Source organism: Canis lupus, chromosome 17 (assembly GCF_048164855.1).
Source record: "Canis lupus baileyi chromosome 17, mCanLup2.hap1, whole genome shotgun sequence".
In the NCBI taxonomy this organism is placed as follows: domain Eukaryota; kingdom Metazoa; phylum Chordata; class Mammalia; order Carnivora; family Canidae; genus Canis; species Canis lupus.
The window spans coordinates 11,087,190-11,100,097 of NC_132854.1; the positions used below are offsets into that span (position 1 = coordinate 11,087,190).

At 36.7% G+C, this 12,908-nt stretch overlaps 1 protein-coding gene and 1 long non-coding RNA gene across 8 annotated transcripts in view; one reads left to right on the forward strand and one right to left on the reverse strand.

Annotated features, from left to right (window-relative positions):
- PCCA (propionyl-CoA carboxylase subunit alpha) overlaps positions 1 to 12,908 on the reverse strand; it is a 462,660-nt gene that overhangs the window by 92,965 nt on the left and 356,787 nt on the right. For all 7 annotated transcript variants that reach the window (XM_072782480.1, XM_072782479.1, XM_072782481.1 and 4 more), the window contains one exon: positions 5,930 to 6,028. In XM_072782480.1, coding sequence (XP_072638581.1) covers positions 5,930 to 6,028 — 99 coding nt within the window. The remainder of the gene's footprint in view (positions 1 to 5,929; positions 6,029 to 12,908) is intronic.
- The window catches only part of LOC140607885 (uncharacterized), a 67,582-nt gene that overhangs the window by 24,092 nt on the left and 30,582 nt on the right, over positions 1 to 12,908 (forward strand). The window lies entirely within an intron of this gene.

Genomic DNA, 12,908 nt, shown 5'->3' on the forward strand with positions numbered 1-12,908 from the left:
GGATCGAGTCCCACCTCAGGCTTCCGGCATGGAGTCTGCTTCTCCTTCTGCCTATGTCTCTGACTCTCTCTGTGTCTCTCATGAATAAATAAATAAAATCTTAAAAAAAAAACAAAAAAAACCTAAATAGGTGTTAAGTACTCACATAACCTTAGGATGCTAGACTAGCTACCTAGTAGAACATGCTAGGAACTGCAAAACTAACAATTGCCCCACCTTAAGAGAATCTCCCACCTTAAGAGAATATGAAAAATTAATCAGTGGAGGTGAGTTCTTAAGCTAAGAACCCAATACTTTGGGTTCAAGGTTGAATACTTTAAGCTAAGTGAAAGGGATTTTATAAGAATCACTTGGTTTTCCATGTATCTCCTGGTTTTGAAGGACACCTAGGTAAGATCAGCAATTGTTTTGGTGACAAAGCAGGAAGAAAAGAGTTTGATGAGGCATGCATTTATAATTATTTCTTGTGGCCCAGATATAGATCATGCAGAAGAAACCCAAGCTAGGTCATTATGAGAGATCTTGTTCAATAAGAAAACCTGGAGCGATGTGAAACGGGAGGGTAAAGGCAATTGAAAAAAAACGAGCAGACTTTAAGAGTTCTGCAGGTGAGAAATTCTCCCAAATCCACAGAAGTGTCCTTAAAGACAACAGCCAACTTTGGATGCTTGCCATGCCCCCAAAATAATGAATGACCGGTTACATTAGCCTGGGTCACCCTAGTTCTTACCATGTTCCTCCTCTCTTTACCCCAAACTTTAACTTTGGAGAGAACTCGGAATGCAAGTACGAAGTGGGAGAGTATATAAAGCAAGGGAGAAGAAAGCAACAACACTCCCATCTCCCCACAGAAATTTCTCAGTCTGAGGTGGAAGTGCTTGAGATTCTCTCTCTCTCTCTCTCCCTCCCCCTCTGCTGCCCCTTCCCCCACTCACATGCTCTCTCTCTCTCCCAAATAAATTTTTTTTAAATCTTTTTTTTTTTTTAAAGGTTCCTTCTACTTGCACTAAAAAAGTTCCATTTGTGCAGTAAAGTGGTTACATGGTAAAAAGATAAAGGAAGGCCAACTATTAGGAAGTACTCAGAATGTTTTCTTAATATCTAAATGAATTTTGTTCTATAATGAGGTACCACTTCAACCCATTAGGAATACTGTTATAAAAGAAAAAAATCACTAGAAAATAAGGAAAATGTGCAGAAATTAGAATCCTTGTGCATTGCTGGTGGGAATTTAAAATGGTACAGCTACTGTGGTAACAGTAGAGTGGTTCCTTAAAAATTAAACATAGAATTACTATATGAGCCACTAACAGAGGATCAAGATTTCACAAAATATGAAGTTTTATGAATCAATAAGAAAAAGATAAACACTCCAATAAAAAAAAAATGGGCAAAAGCCATGAAGAGGCAGTTTGCAAAAGAGAAAAAGCAGTATCAATAAATATATTTTTAAATTTTTTTTCAATAAATATATTTTTCAAATGCTCATTGTCATTACTAACCAATATATATTAAAACCACAAAGAGATACCATTTAAACCCACCAGTCAGGAAAAACTTACATAGTCTGGATACCAAGAGTTATCTAGGATGTGAAGCAAAATTGTTAAAGGCACAGATTCCTGGGTTCAAATCCTGGCTCTTCCATTTATTAGCAGAATGACTTGGGCAAGCAATTTAGTATCTAGAAGGCCTCAGTTCCCCAACTGCAAAATGCAGGATAACATCAGTACATTGGATTGGTGTGGGGATTAAATACTTTAATACAAATGAAGCATATAGAATAGTCAGTGCCTGACATAGTATACAATATGTTTTGTATGTAATATGTTGTATGTAAGTATACAATAAGGTTTTCTTATTATTCATATTGTTGATACCAGCAGCACTGATAGACATATACATTGGTACAGCCACATCGGAAAAACCATTTGGCATTACTGTGTAAGATTAAGAATACATAGTCCCTATAACCAAGCTGTTCTACTGGCATATTCCTTGGAAAAACTCTTATTTCAAGAAGAAACATACAGAGAAATGTTCTGAAAACAAAATAAGTAACACAAATATCTACTTAGGGGAGAAAGAATAAATCATGGTATATTTACATGACTTAATAACATATAGCATGGAAATAAATAAAGCTACATGCATCCCCATGACCAATCTCACAAACATAATACTAGAGGAAAAGGCAACTCAGAGAAGCAAAGAGAGAGTATGGTGCCAATGACACAAAGCTCAAAGACATCAAAAACTAAACAACATATTGTTTATAGTTGCACTGTATATATAATATTCCTAAAGAAGAGGAAGTAAGGGATGCATTTAAAAATGAAATTAAAAAAAAAATGAAATTAAAAATTGGGATGGTAGTTACCCACCAAGGGGAGCAGGAGGAACAATTTAATTAAGCAAGAGCACAGAGAAAGTCAGGAGTATTTTTTAATCTAGATGGTAAGTAATTGGGTTTTTGCTGTATTCTTCTTTAGTTTATATACAGATTAATACATATTTGTGTATATAGAATACTTAATAATAAAAAGTTTAAATGTAGGCACAAAAATCCAGGGGAAAAAACCCAGTCATTATTACTATAAAATCACTTTAAAAACACTGTGGTCACATCCACCCCAGAGTTCTTCTTTGAAACACACAGTAGCATTTCCACAGCTATTTAGAAGTATTGAACTGAAAGTCTTGGGCAACTCAGCCCAGGAAGTCAACACAGAGAAAAGGCAGCTGGGCACCAACCCTGAAGATCTGCCTATGCTTAAGGCAGGTGGAAGAGAAAGCCACAAAGAACACTGTGAAGCTAGTATTCGTTCTCCTGTCTTTTCAAATCCCTTAACCACACAATGCTCTTGTTCTGACTGAAAAGACTGAGACAAGATGATTTCCCTCCTCTGTTTTTGAAGCTCATCCTAACTTCTCTCTCTGCATCTAGTCTCATTTTCCTTGCATCCTCTCTCTACAATGCAACTAGAACCAAACTCTTCCTAAACTCCAATGCTCTCCACACCATTTCCTTTTTGAACACTCATCCACGGGTCCCACTGGCCACGCACGGATAAGGCAGAGGCCACAGTATGTAATTAATTAGCAAGGTTTCAAATGACTTGGTTCCTACTTGCTTCACTTTTGCTCATCACACTCAGCTTATTCTCTGAAGCAATGATTCTCAAACTGTTCCCCCTGGACTAGCAGCATTGGCATGACTGGAGAACTTATTAGAAATGCACACCTAGGGCATGATCCTGGAGTCCTGGGATTGAGTCCCACGTCGGGCTCCTGGTATGGAGCCTGCTTCTCCCTCTGCCTGCGTCTCTGCCTCTCTCTCTCTCTCTCTCTCTCTCTCTCTGTCTGTCTATCATGAATAAATAAATAAGATCTCTTTAAAAAAAAAATTAAAAAAAAAAAAAGAAAAAAGAAATGTACACCTAGCCCAGACCTACTACACTGGGGTAAACTCCAGGGGTAGGTCCAGCCATCTGGGTAATTCTGAAGCATGTCAGAGTTTGAGTATCATTGGCTTAAAGCATGAAAGGTAAAATATTATTTGAAGAACTCTGAAGGAGAAAATAAGATAGTACTATGTAGCACACACTCTGGGGTTATGGTGCCAGCATTCAAATTTCTGCTCAGTTTCCTCCTAGATTTGTAATCTCAGAACAGTTGCCTAGACTGCTTCAGCAGAGTGTGATACCTAACAGCATAGGTCCCATAGCGAGCCTGCTTGGATGTAAATCCTGGTTATACCTGCTATCAGCCATGTGACCTTGAGCAAGTCACTTACTTTCTCTGAGCCTCAGGTGCTTCATTTATGAAAGCATACATTATAACACCTACTTCATACAGTTGCCATGAAGATGAAATCAATATATATATGCACTGTGCTCAGAACTATACCTGATACAGAGTAAATATTATGTATTATTTATTCTCATTATGTTATTAATTTCATGGGGACCACATTACATTTTGGAGATAAAAAATGTCACCACTGAATGCTAATGACCATAACAAGTGTATAAAGTTCACCTATTCAGGTAAAGAAAAACTTTCCTCACCTTTTTTTAGAGTAATTAAGTTTGTTTGGTTTTTATCCAGTATACCAATTATACCTCTCTGAGTTTATTTCCTTCCAATGAGATAGTATTTAACTGGAAGCAATGACCTCCTCTAAAGAGTCAGGGGGTTTGCCTTAAGGGGTCATTGATTTCAGATTAATGACTTTTTTTTTTAAAGCAAAGAACTTAACAAGAATAAAAAGGAGGGATCCCTGGGTGGCGCAGCAGTTTGGCGCCTGCCTTTGGCCCAGGGCGCGATCCTGGAGACCCGGGATCGAATCCCACATCAGGCTCCCGGTGCATGGAGCCTGCTTCTCCCTCTGCCTGTGTCTCTGCCCCTCTCTCTCTCTCTCTCTGTGACTATCATAAATAAATAGAAATTAAAAAAAAAAAAAAAGATTAAAAAAAAAAGAATAAAAAGGAATTTACTGAACTGTATCCTTATGATAAAAAAAATATTTCTGGGAATTATTCTAAATACATATCCAGCATTAACATAGCTAGGAACTCTACATATGAAAGGGCCATCAAGTTACCTACCTGCAGTCATTGAGAAGGAAACTGAAAATATCCTGATATGCCGCTTTGGGGAGCAGTTCCTTCCCCTCTCTATACCCGCTCCTGGGAGGTTACTCTATGTCCCCAACCAGAACAAGTGTCACTGGCCACAGTACATTCAGTGCAGAGTACATTTAATGGAACACAAGTATTATAAACCCATGTTTTTTGAAGACACAATAAATGGATCTTAAGTAATGTGAAATTATGCACTGATATTTTTTCCAAGGATCTTAAAGTGTTTCACCTCATAGTTAGAATTTATAAGAAAATATGAGAGAATAAAATAACTGTAGCAAGCTACAAAATCAAAGTCAAAATATACAGCTCATTCCTAAGAGTTAAGATTTCTTAGAACCATAAAGAAAATATACCCAATGGCCTAGCTTAGAAATCAATTTAGTTATCAAATATTTAGTGGAGGCTTCTATCTCTAATAGAGGTATATGTGAATCTGCTATAGAGAGTTTTTATCTGTGATTCTCTTGATTTCTCTATGCTTTAAAAATCATTTTCCTGTATAAAATTCAGTTTCCTGTGCAAAATCAAGTTAAGGAAACATAAAAATATTTTCGTGTTAAAAAAAACCCTAAAAGAATAAGTATTTAGTACTATGGGGAGAAGGTTATGATTTTTTATTTGCATGTGACCATCACATGTTACATGGTGTTCTTTGTTTTGTTTTCCCTGGAGCCCTAAACCTTAACTAAGGTGAGCTGAAGGAATTTGGGCAGAATCTCTTTCAATAGCTGTCTACTTTAAAATGGAGGTTACTGATGACAAAGAACATTCAATCAATTCTGGATTTCAAGTCATTTTCTCAATGCAAGAAATCATACTTTGGAGGGAAAATATAGGTTAAAAAATTAAGACCATTCTATTTTTAAAAGGCATCAATGTGTTCTAGCAAGTCAAGCTGAACATAGCTCGCCTTTCTGCTGATCTAATGCTACACAATCTCAATTACACAGAAAAGAAAGGTAATGAAGTCATATTTTATAACTACAAACCCAAAATGGCAACAAAAATTTTTAGCAAAGCACACAGGATACTTTATGTAGGACAAAGTATGGTAACATACACTAACTTTCCTGGATGGCCTGAAAAAAAGAAATATTGATTCCTCGGAATAAGACTTGCTTCAAGATCCTCCAAAGTAGGAAAAATGTTTTCAACCATAAAATGTAGGAGATGAATAAATGTGGCTTCTTGCAACTGTATCTGTCAGTATTAACCACCCAGGTGCTAGTCAGGATTCTAGACTTGCCGGACTCCTCAAAGTAAATTATAGGAGTACTTACCTGTATCGTCCTCTGAATGCCATCGACGCTGACAGACAATAAGGGGGAAGCCAGGTTCCACGTGCTGGTCACATTTAGTTTCGACCCATCAACTTCCACCTGTTGTGACACCAAGTAAGATGGTTACCATGAAGAAAGACAGAAAACTGATCTCAAGTTCATTGCTGCATACAAAGCAGCAGCCATTTTAAACAGATGGCTCCCAAACAACCTGTCATGTTTACTGCTCCCTCCATGAAAGACAGGGTCCAACAAGAGTCTTCTCAGCCATCTCTGGGGAGAGGTGAAGGACCTGGGCACAGCTGCCTCTGGGTACTGAGGTTTCAAGTGATTTCCAGTAAGTAACAAACAGCCTTCTAACTCTAAACCTATCTGGACATGCTACATTTACTGCAATTAGACAAGTAATGCATATAAATTCCAGTGACATTTTGCAACCCAACATCAGGGCTTGCATATAATATCCTCTCCAAGGACCAAGAAAGAACTTTTTCTGTGTTAATTTTAATGAAGGACTATGCATTGTTATCTTAATTAAACAGAAGCTTTAATTAGGCAAAATTCTTTAGTGTTGAATATTAAAAGTCCATTTGAACTTTGCAAAAGTTCTGTCATATTTTTGTCGATCATAAATGACTAATTTCATCAAGTCATCATTTATGAAGATGTAAGAAAACCTTCATAATCTTTTAAAATAGATACTTTCAAGAGAAAAATTCTAATTTCCAAATAAATAATATAAAAGTAACTGAAAGAAAAAAAAAAAGCAATGTTAAATTAAAATAATAAGTATTGGGTGAAATACTTCACCCAAGTATTGGCAAGTATATTGGCTCAGCGGTTTAGTGTTGCTTTCAGCCCAGGGCCTAATCCTGGAGACCTGGGATCGAGTCCCACATCGGGCTCCCTGCGTGGAGCCTGCTTCTTCCTCTGCCTGTGTTGTGCCTCTGCCTCTCTCCCTCTGTGTCTCTCATGAATAAATAAATGAAACCTTAAAAAAATAAAATAAGTATTGTTAGTTATTGCTTCCTTTTCACTCACGGATTACCCAACTCGTGTATATGAGTGCTAAGAAGACAATAACTAATATTTTAACTCTACAGTAAACAACCTAACAAAGGGATATTTAAGTTTGTTCAGGGTTCAGAATAACCCTGTAGCAAAGTCAAGACACATGATCCCTAACGATTCCTTCCCTCTCTCTTAATTCTCTTAAACAATACTTAGTAAAATAAAAGATGTGGAGACGTTACTGTTTAGTGTGTTTAGTGTGTCCTTATACATCTATACGGACTTTAGATAGTGGGAAGAAGGAACATTGGCTTGGGTCTCACCTGACATTGCTGTTTTACTAAGTTAGAGCTACTTAACTAAGCTGGAGCATTTGACATCTCTGAACCTTAGCTGCCAAACTAAAATAGAGTAAAAATATCTATCCAAAAGGGTACTGTAAGATTAAAGAAGTTAACATATAAAACCCTCTACCAACATTCCTGTCATGGTAGTTACTAAGTATTTTCTCCTTTCTCCCATCCCTAATGGTTCCACTATCCTTGAATGAGTTTTAAAAATAAGGTCAGATAATCATACTACCTCATAAATTATTTACTATTAAAACACTAGATGAGAAAGATCTGTGAAGCAGCAATAATACATTTTAAAATTATCTATTTAGCACCTCTCCCCGAATTAAATATATCCTTATGTTATGAAAGATTTCCAAAAGAAGCTCCTAATAGAGTTTTTACAAATATTAAATGCTAAAGATACCTTTTAAAACTGAAAAAAATATTTGCTTTGACATGGCTTCTAAATTTAAAAAGATTTTAAAAGGCCAATGTTCAGTTATAAAAGTTTTATTTGTCAAAAAGGAAAGTTAGAAGCTATAAGGAAAAATTTTTAATGGCAAGCATTTAAAAATTTGTATTTGATATTCATTTTAAATCAACAGAGGTGACAGAATGAAATTGTAATTGTCATTTTTAGGACTTATGAGGGGGAATTGAGAAAAGAATCCAATCTAGTCAACTTCTGTAGAGGAAGAATCAATTTACCACTGACTAAAGAAAACTATTTTTAAGAATGTTCAAACAAAATGTATCACACTCATATAATAGAATATCATTTGATAGTAAAAAAGAATGAAATGCTGATAGATGCTACTATGTGGACGAAGCCTGAAAACATACTAACTGAAAAGCCAGTTATAGAGGATCACATATTACATAGTTCCATTTAGAATGAAATGTTCAGAAGAGAAAAATCCATACAGACATAAAATAGATTAGTGGTTGCCTTGGGTTGGGAGTGTGGGGATAGATGGAAGGATCGAGGGGTGACTATTATGGGATATGGGCTTTCTTATTTGACACAACGAAAATGTTCTAAAATGTGGTGATGGCTGCACAGCTCTGGGAATATATACCACAAGCTACTGAGTTGTACAATTCATACAAATTGTATGGTATGTGAATTATATCTCAATAAGGCTGTTAAAAAATAAGTAACAAATGAAAATAGAAAGGAGGGATTTTGCTTTTTTCAAAAATCAGAAGCAATATTTTGTGAGAAATTAAAGACTTAAAAAAATGGATACACACACAAACATACACATACACCATGTTCATGAAATAGAAGTTTTAGTATTATTAAGATATAAGTTCTCTCTCAAACCAATTTATATATTCATTGTAATATCCCAACAGGTTTGTTTTGTTTTGTTTTGTTTTGTTTTGGTAGCGGATTCTAAAATACATGGAAAAGCAAGGATATAGAATAAAGATAATTTTGAAAAATTAACAAATTTGGAGAACTTACGTCCCCTGACTTTAAGACTTCTCAATCACTTGATGAGATGAGCACTGGGTGTTATATTATATGTTGGTAAATTGAATTTAAATAAAATATTTTTTTAAAAGAGACTTCTCATTAAGCTACACTAATCAAGACACTGGTGTAAGAATAGACATAGTCATTAATAGAAGAAAATGAGAGTTCAGAGACCTATATATAAAGGGTTAATGGATTTTTTTAAAGTGCTAAGACATTAAATGGCAAAAACAGTTTATGAACAAATAGCACTGAAACAATTAAACATCCATATTCAAACAAATAAACCTGACTTCTATCCCACAATTTAAAAAAAAAAATCAATTCAAAACCATGAAAACTAAATATAAAGTGTAAAAATAAAAAACTCCTAAGAGAAAACCTTAATGATCTTGATCCAGGCAAAGATGTCTTAGGACATAAGAAATATAAATCTTTTTTTTTTTTTAAGAAATATAAATCTTACAAGTAAAAACAGATGAATTAGACTTCATCAAAATTATAAATTTATTTGAAAGACACTGTTAAGGAAAGGGCAGTTGAGCCCCAGGTTGGGGGAGAATATTTGCAAAACACATAAAGGATCAGAGTCCAAAATCTCAGGTGGATGCCTGGGTGGCCCAGCAGTTAAGCATCTGCCTTCAGCCCAGGGCTTGATCCTGGGGTCCTGGAATTGAGTCCCACATCAGGCTCCCTGCATGGAGCCTGCTTCTCCCTTTGCCTGTGTCTCTGCCTCTCTCTCTCTCTCTCTTTCTCTCTGTGTCTCTCATGAATAAATAATTTTTTAAAAAAGAATTCTCTTTCATAAGACAATAAGAAAACTGACTGAATTTCTTTAAAAATGGGCAAAAGATTTGACCAGACACTTCATCGAAGAAGAGAAATGGGGCAGCCCGGGGGGCTCAGTGGTTTAGTGCCGCCTTTGGCCCAGGGCGCAATCCTAGAGACCTGGGATCGAGTCCCATGTCGGGCTCCCTGCATGGAGCCTGCTTCTCCCTCTGTGTCTCTGCCTCTGTGTGTGTGTCTCTCATGAATAAGTAAATAAAATCTTTAAAAAAAAAAAAAAAAAGAGAGAAATGGACGATAAGCACATCACTGAGTGGTCATTAGGGAAAAACAAAATTATAATGAAATAGCACTGTCCATCCACAAGAATGGCTAAAATGCAAAGGAGTGATAATACTAAGAGCTGACAAACATGTGAAGTAACTGAAACTTTCATACACTGCAGACAGGAATGCAGAATAGATCTGCTTTAGAAAACCCCAGAGGAGTGGAGACATATGTACACATAGAGTGTGCATGAACGTTCACAGAAGCTTGTTTATGATAGCAGAATATATACACAGAAAGTTTACATCTACCTCATACTGGAAAGACCCCAAAAGTCCAATGAACCAAATATAATGGACAAAAACAGTATATCCACACAACAGAAAAAGAGCAATAAGCATCTCAAAAGTATTCTGCTAAGTGAAAGAAGGCTGGCGCAAAAGAGTATATGGAACATAAGTATGATTCCATCTATAGAACATTTGAGAAAAAGCAGAAACCAGGTCAGCTGTTGCTAGGGGCTACGGGTGTATGAGGATAAGCTTGATTAGCAAAGGGCATAAGTGAACTCTATGCGGTGAAATGTTCTAAATCTTGATTTTGGTGGTGATTATATGACTGTACAGATTTGTCAAAACTCAATCAAACCATACAATTAAAGAGTAAACTTTTTTATTAATTATATCTCAACAAATCTGACTTTTTTTTAAAGATTTTATTTATTTATTCATGAGAGGCACAGAGAGAAAGAGGCAGAGACACAGGCAGAGAGAAAAGCAGGCTCCATGCAGGGAGCCCGATGTGGGACTCAGTCCCAGGACTCCAGCATTATGCCCTGGGCTGAAGGCAGACGCTTAACCTCTGAGCCACCCAGGGGTCCCAAGAAATCTGACTTTTAAAAACAAAAACAGAGTTGCCTGGGTGGCTGAGTCGGTTAAGCGTTTGACTTGATTTCAGCTCAGCTTGTGATCTCAGAGTCTTGAGATAAAGCCCCATGTCAGGCTCTGCACCTAGTGAGGAGTCTGCCTGAAATTCTCTCTCTCTCTCTCTCTTCCCCTCCCTCCCTGCTCACTCGCTCTCAAATAAATAAAAAATCTTTAATAATAATTAAAAAATCTTTAATAAAATAAAATGATTTTAAAAACAAAAACAGAGGGAGGGAAGTCTACTTCTTCAAAAACTGAAAATAGTTATGTTTGAACCACCTTTATCTTCCCTTACTAATAATTTATCTACCTGCATCCTCTGCTACTGGATGAGTGAACATGAATGTTAATTTGGGAAGAAAGACAGAAGGAAAGTTTCTTCTAGACAGAAACCCAGGAGGAAAAGTCCTTTTCAAGTTCTATGAATTACATGAAGGAAAGACACAGAGGGCAGATGAGAGTATCAGAAATCAAAGATCAGAGACCTCCCCATCTCCTTTGGGTAGGAGGTAGAAATGGAAAGAAATGTGTGAAAACATTCTGACAAGTATCAGGTATCCTAAAAATATCTGCGCTGGAGGTCTACTTCTGGTCCATAGTCTGGAGAGGCAGTAGGCTTCTACTAAAGCCCAGTACTTGATGTCATGACATTCCTAATGTGGTGTGTAACCAAAAGCACAGCACTGACAGTGGAAGAAGCTGGATAGATGACGCAAGCACACCATGATAGGAATCCAGAAGTTTCTACCTGTTTTAGTGAGATAACAAAGTCTGGGCCAGGATAAAGACAACATAGTACAGAGAACTCCATGGCTACAGGCAAGTAGTAACCAGAACTATGGGTAGCATAGGCTTCTTCAGTGACAAAGAGGATAAATCATCACCTGACAGTCAGTCACAGGTCCAGGTCCTTGCAGCAAAGCCTTATAAAGACACCGTGGGTCTGCACTCTCTTTCCCACCTCTATAGTTATGAGGTGAGTCCAACCACGTGCCTAAAGACCCTTTTTGCCTGCACCCAAATTCCATCCAGCAGTGATGGCCGGAGTAAGGGAAAGAAACCTAAAGCACCATGGTATTGGAATGACACTGCTTACACTGAAGTGTTTCCTCCCCCTCTCCCTTTACTAAAGGTAGAAGGGAGAGGGCTTGTGAGGAAGAGGATGTGACAGACATGCAGAAACATTTCCTTGTAAACCCAAGAAGTAAGGAGCATAATTTTGCAACTTCACTTTATAACTGAAGCAAGGAAGTTATCATAGCTCCAAATCATAAACTACGAAGCCTATCTGCAAATTTAAATGAGGGAAGAAAACACGCTGAAAACGATCAGATGCCTTCTCAGTCCTCAAGCTGTAAACAGATTTCACCAAGAAGTATAATTCACAATAGCAGATGCAATGATTCTATTGATGCTTTCATTAGATGAGCAAAATCTAGATGTAAGTATAGGGCATGAGGAGAGCAGGGAATTTGAACATTATAATACTATAGATAGATTCCTGTTACTATGCCATATACACATTGTTTACACCTAATTCTTTAGCCAAGGGGGACTGAAACAGCAGATGTGGAGTAGAAGTGGCGTTTCACTATTACAACACTGAGAACCTGACATAAAGTACCACCCTATCTTTTCCATGCCAAAAACTAATGGGAAGTGAAATCTAGGACAATGGAAATCACAGATTTGATGAGAGGGTTTTAGAGTAATAGGCCTAACAAAGTTGTAGGCTGCCCATGCTTACACCCAACCAACTACCCGACTGCACATAATGATCAGAAAATAAGCAATACTGGATCTTCGGATACAATTTGCAAGACATTTTTATCAAGAAAAAAGGTAAATTCAGAGTATTATAACACAAGAAGAACTACTCAAGGAAACACAGGAAGAGTTGAGATAAATAATTCTGCAAAGTCTCAAAGATAACCATAGGAAACATGACTCCTCTTTTAAAAAATGAGCTCAAAGAAGAAAAACAAAGGTTCAAAGAAGAGATCATACAACAACAGAAGGAAATGAAAATCAAGCTGGTAGAACTCAGAAAAAAAATGAAGAGAAAAATAACATTATAAAGATAAAAGCCACCTTAAGAAGCAACCAAAAATAGAATCAATGAGACTACAAAGACAGACAAAGACATAGAGAAATCATATAAAATAAAACAG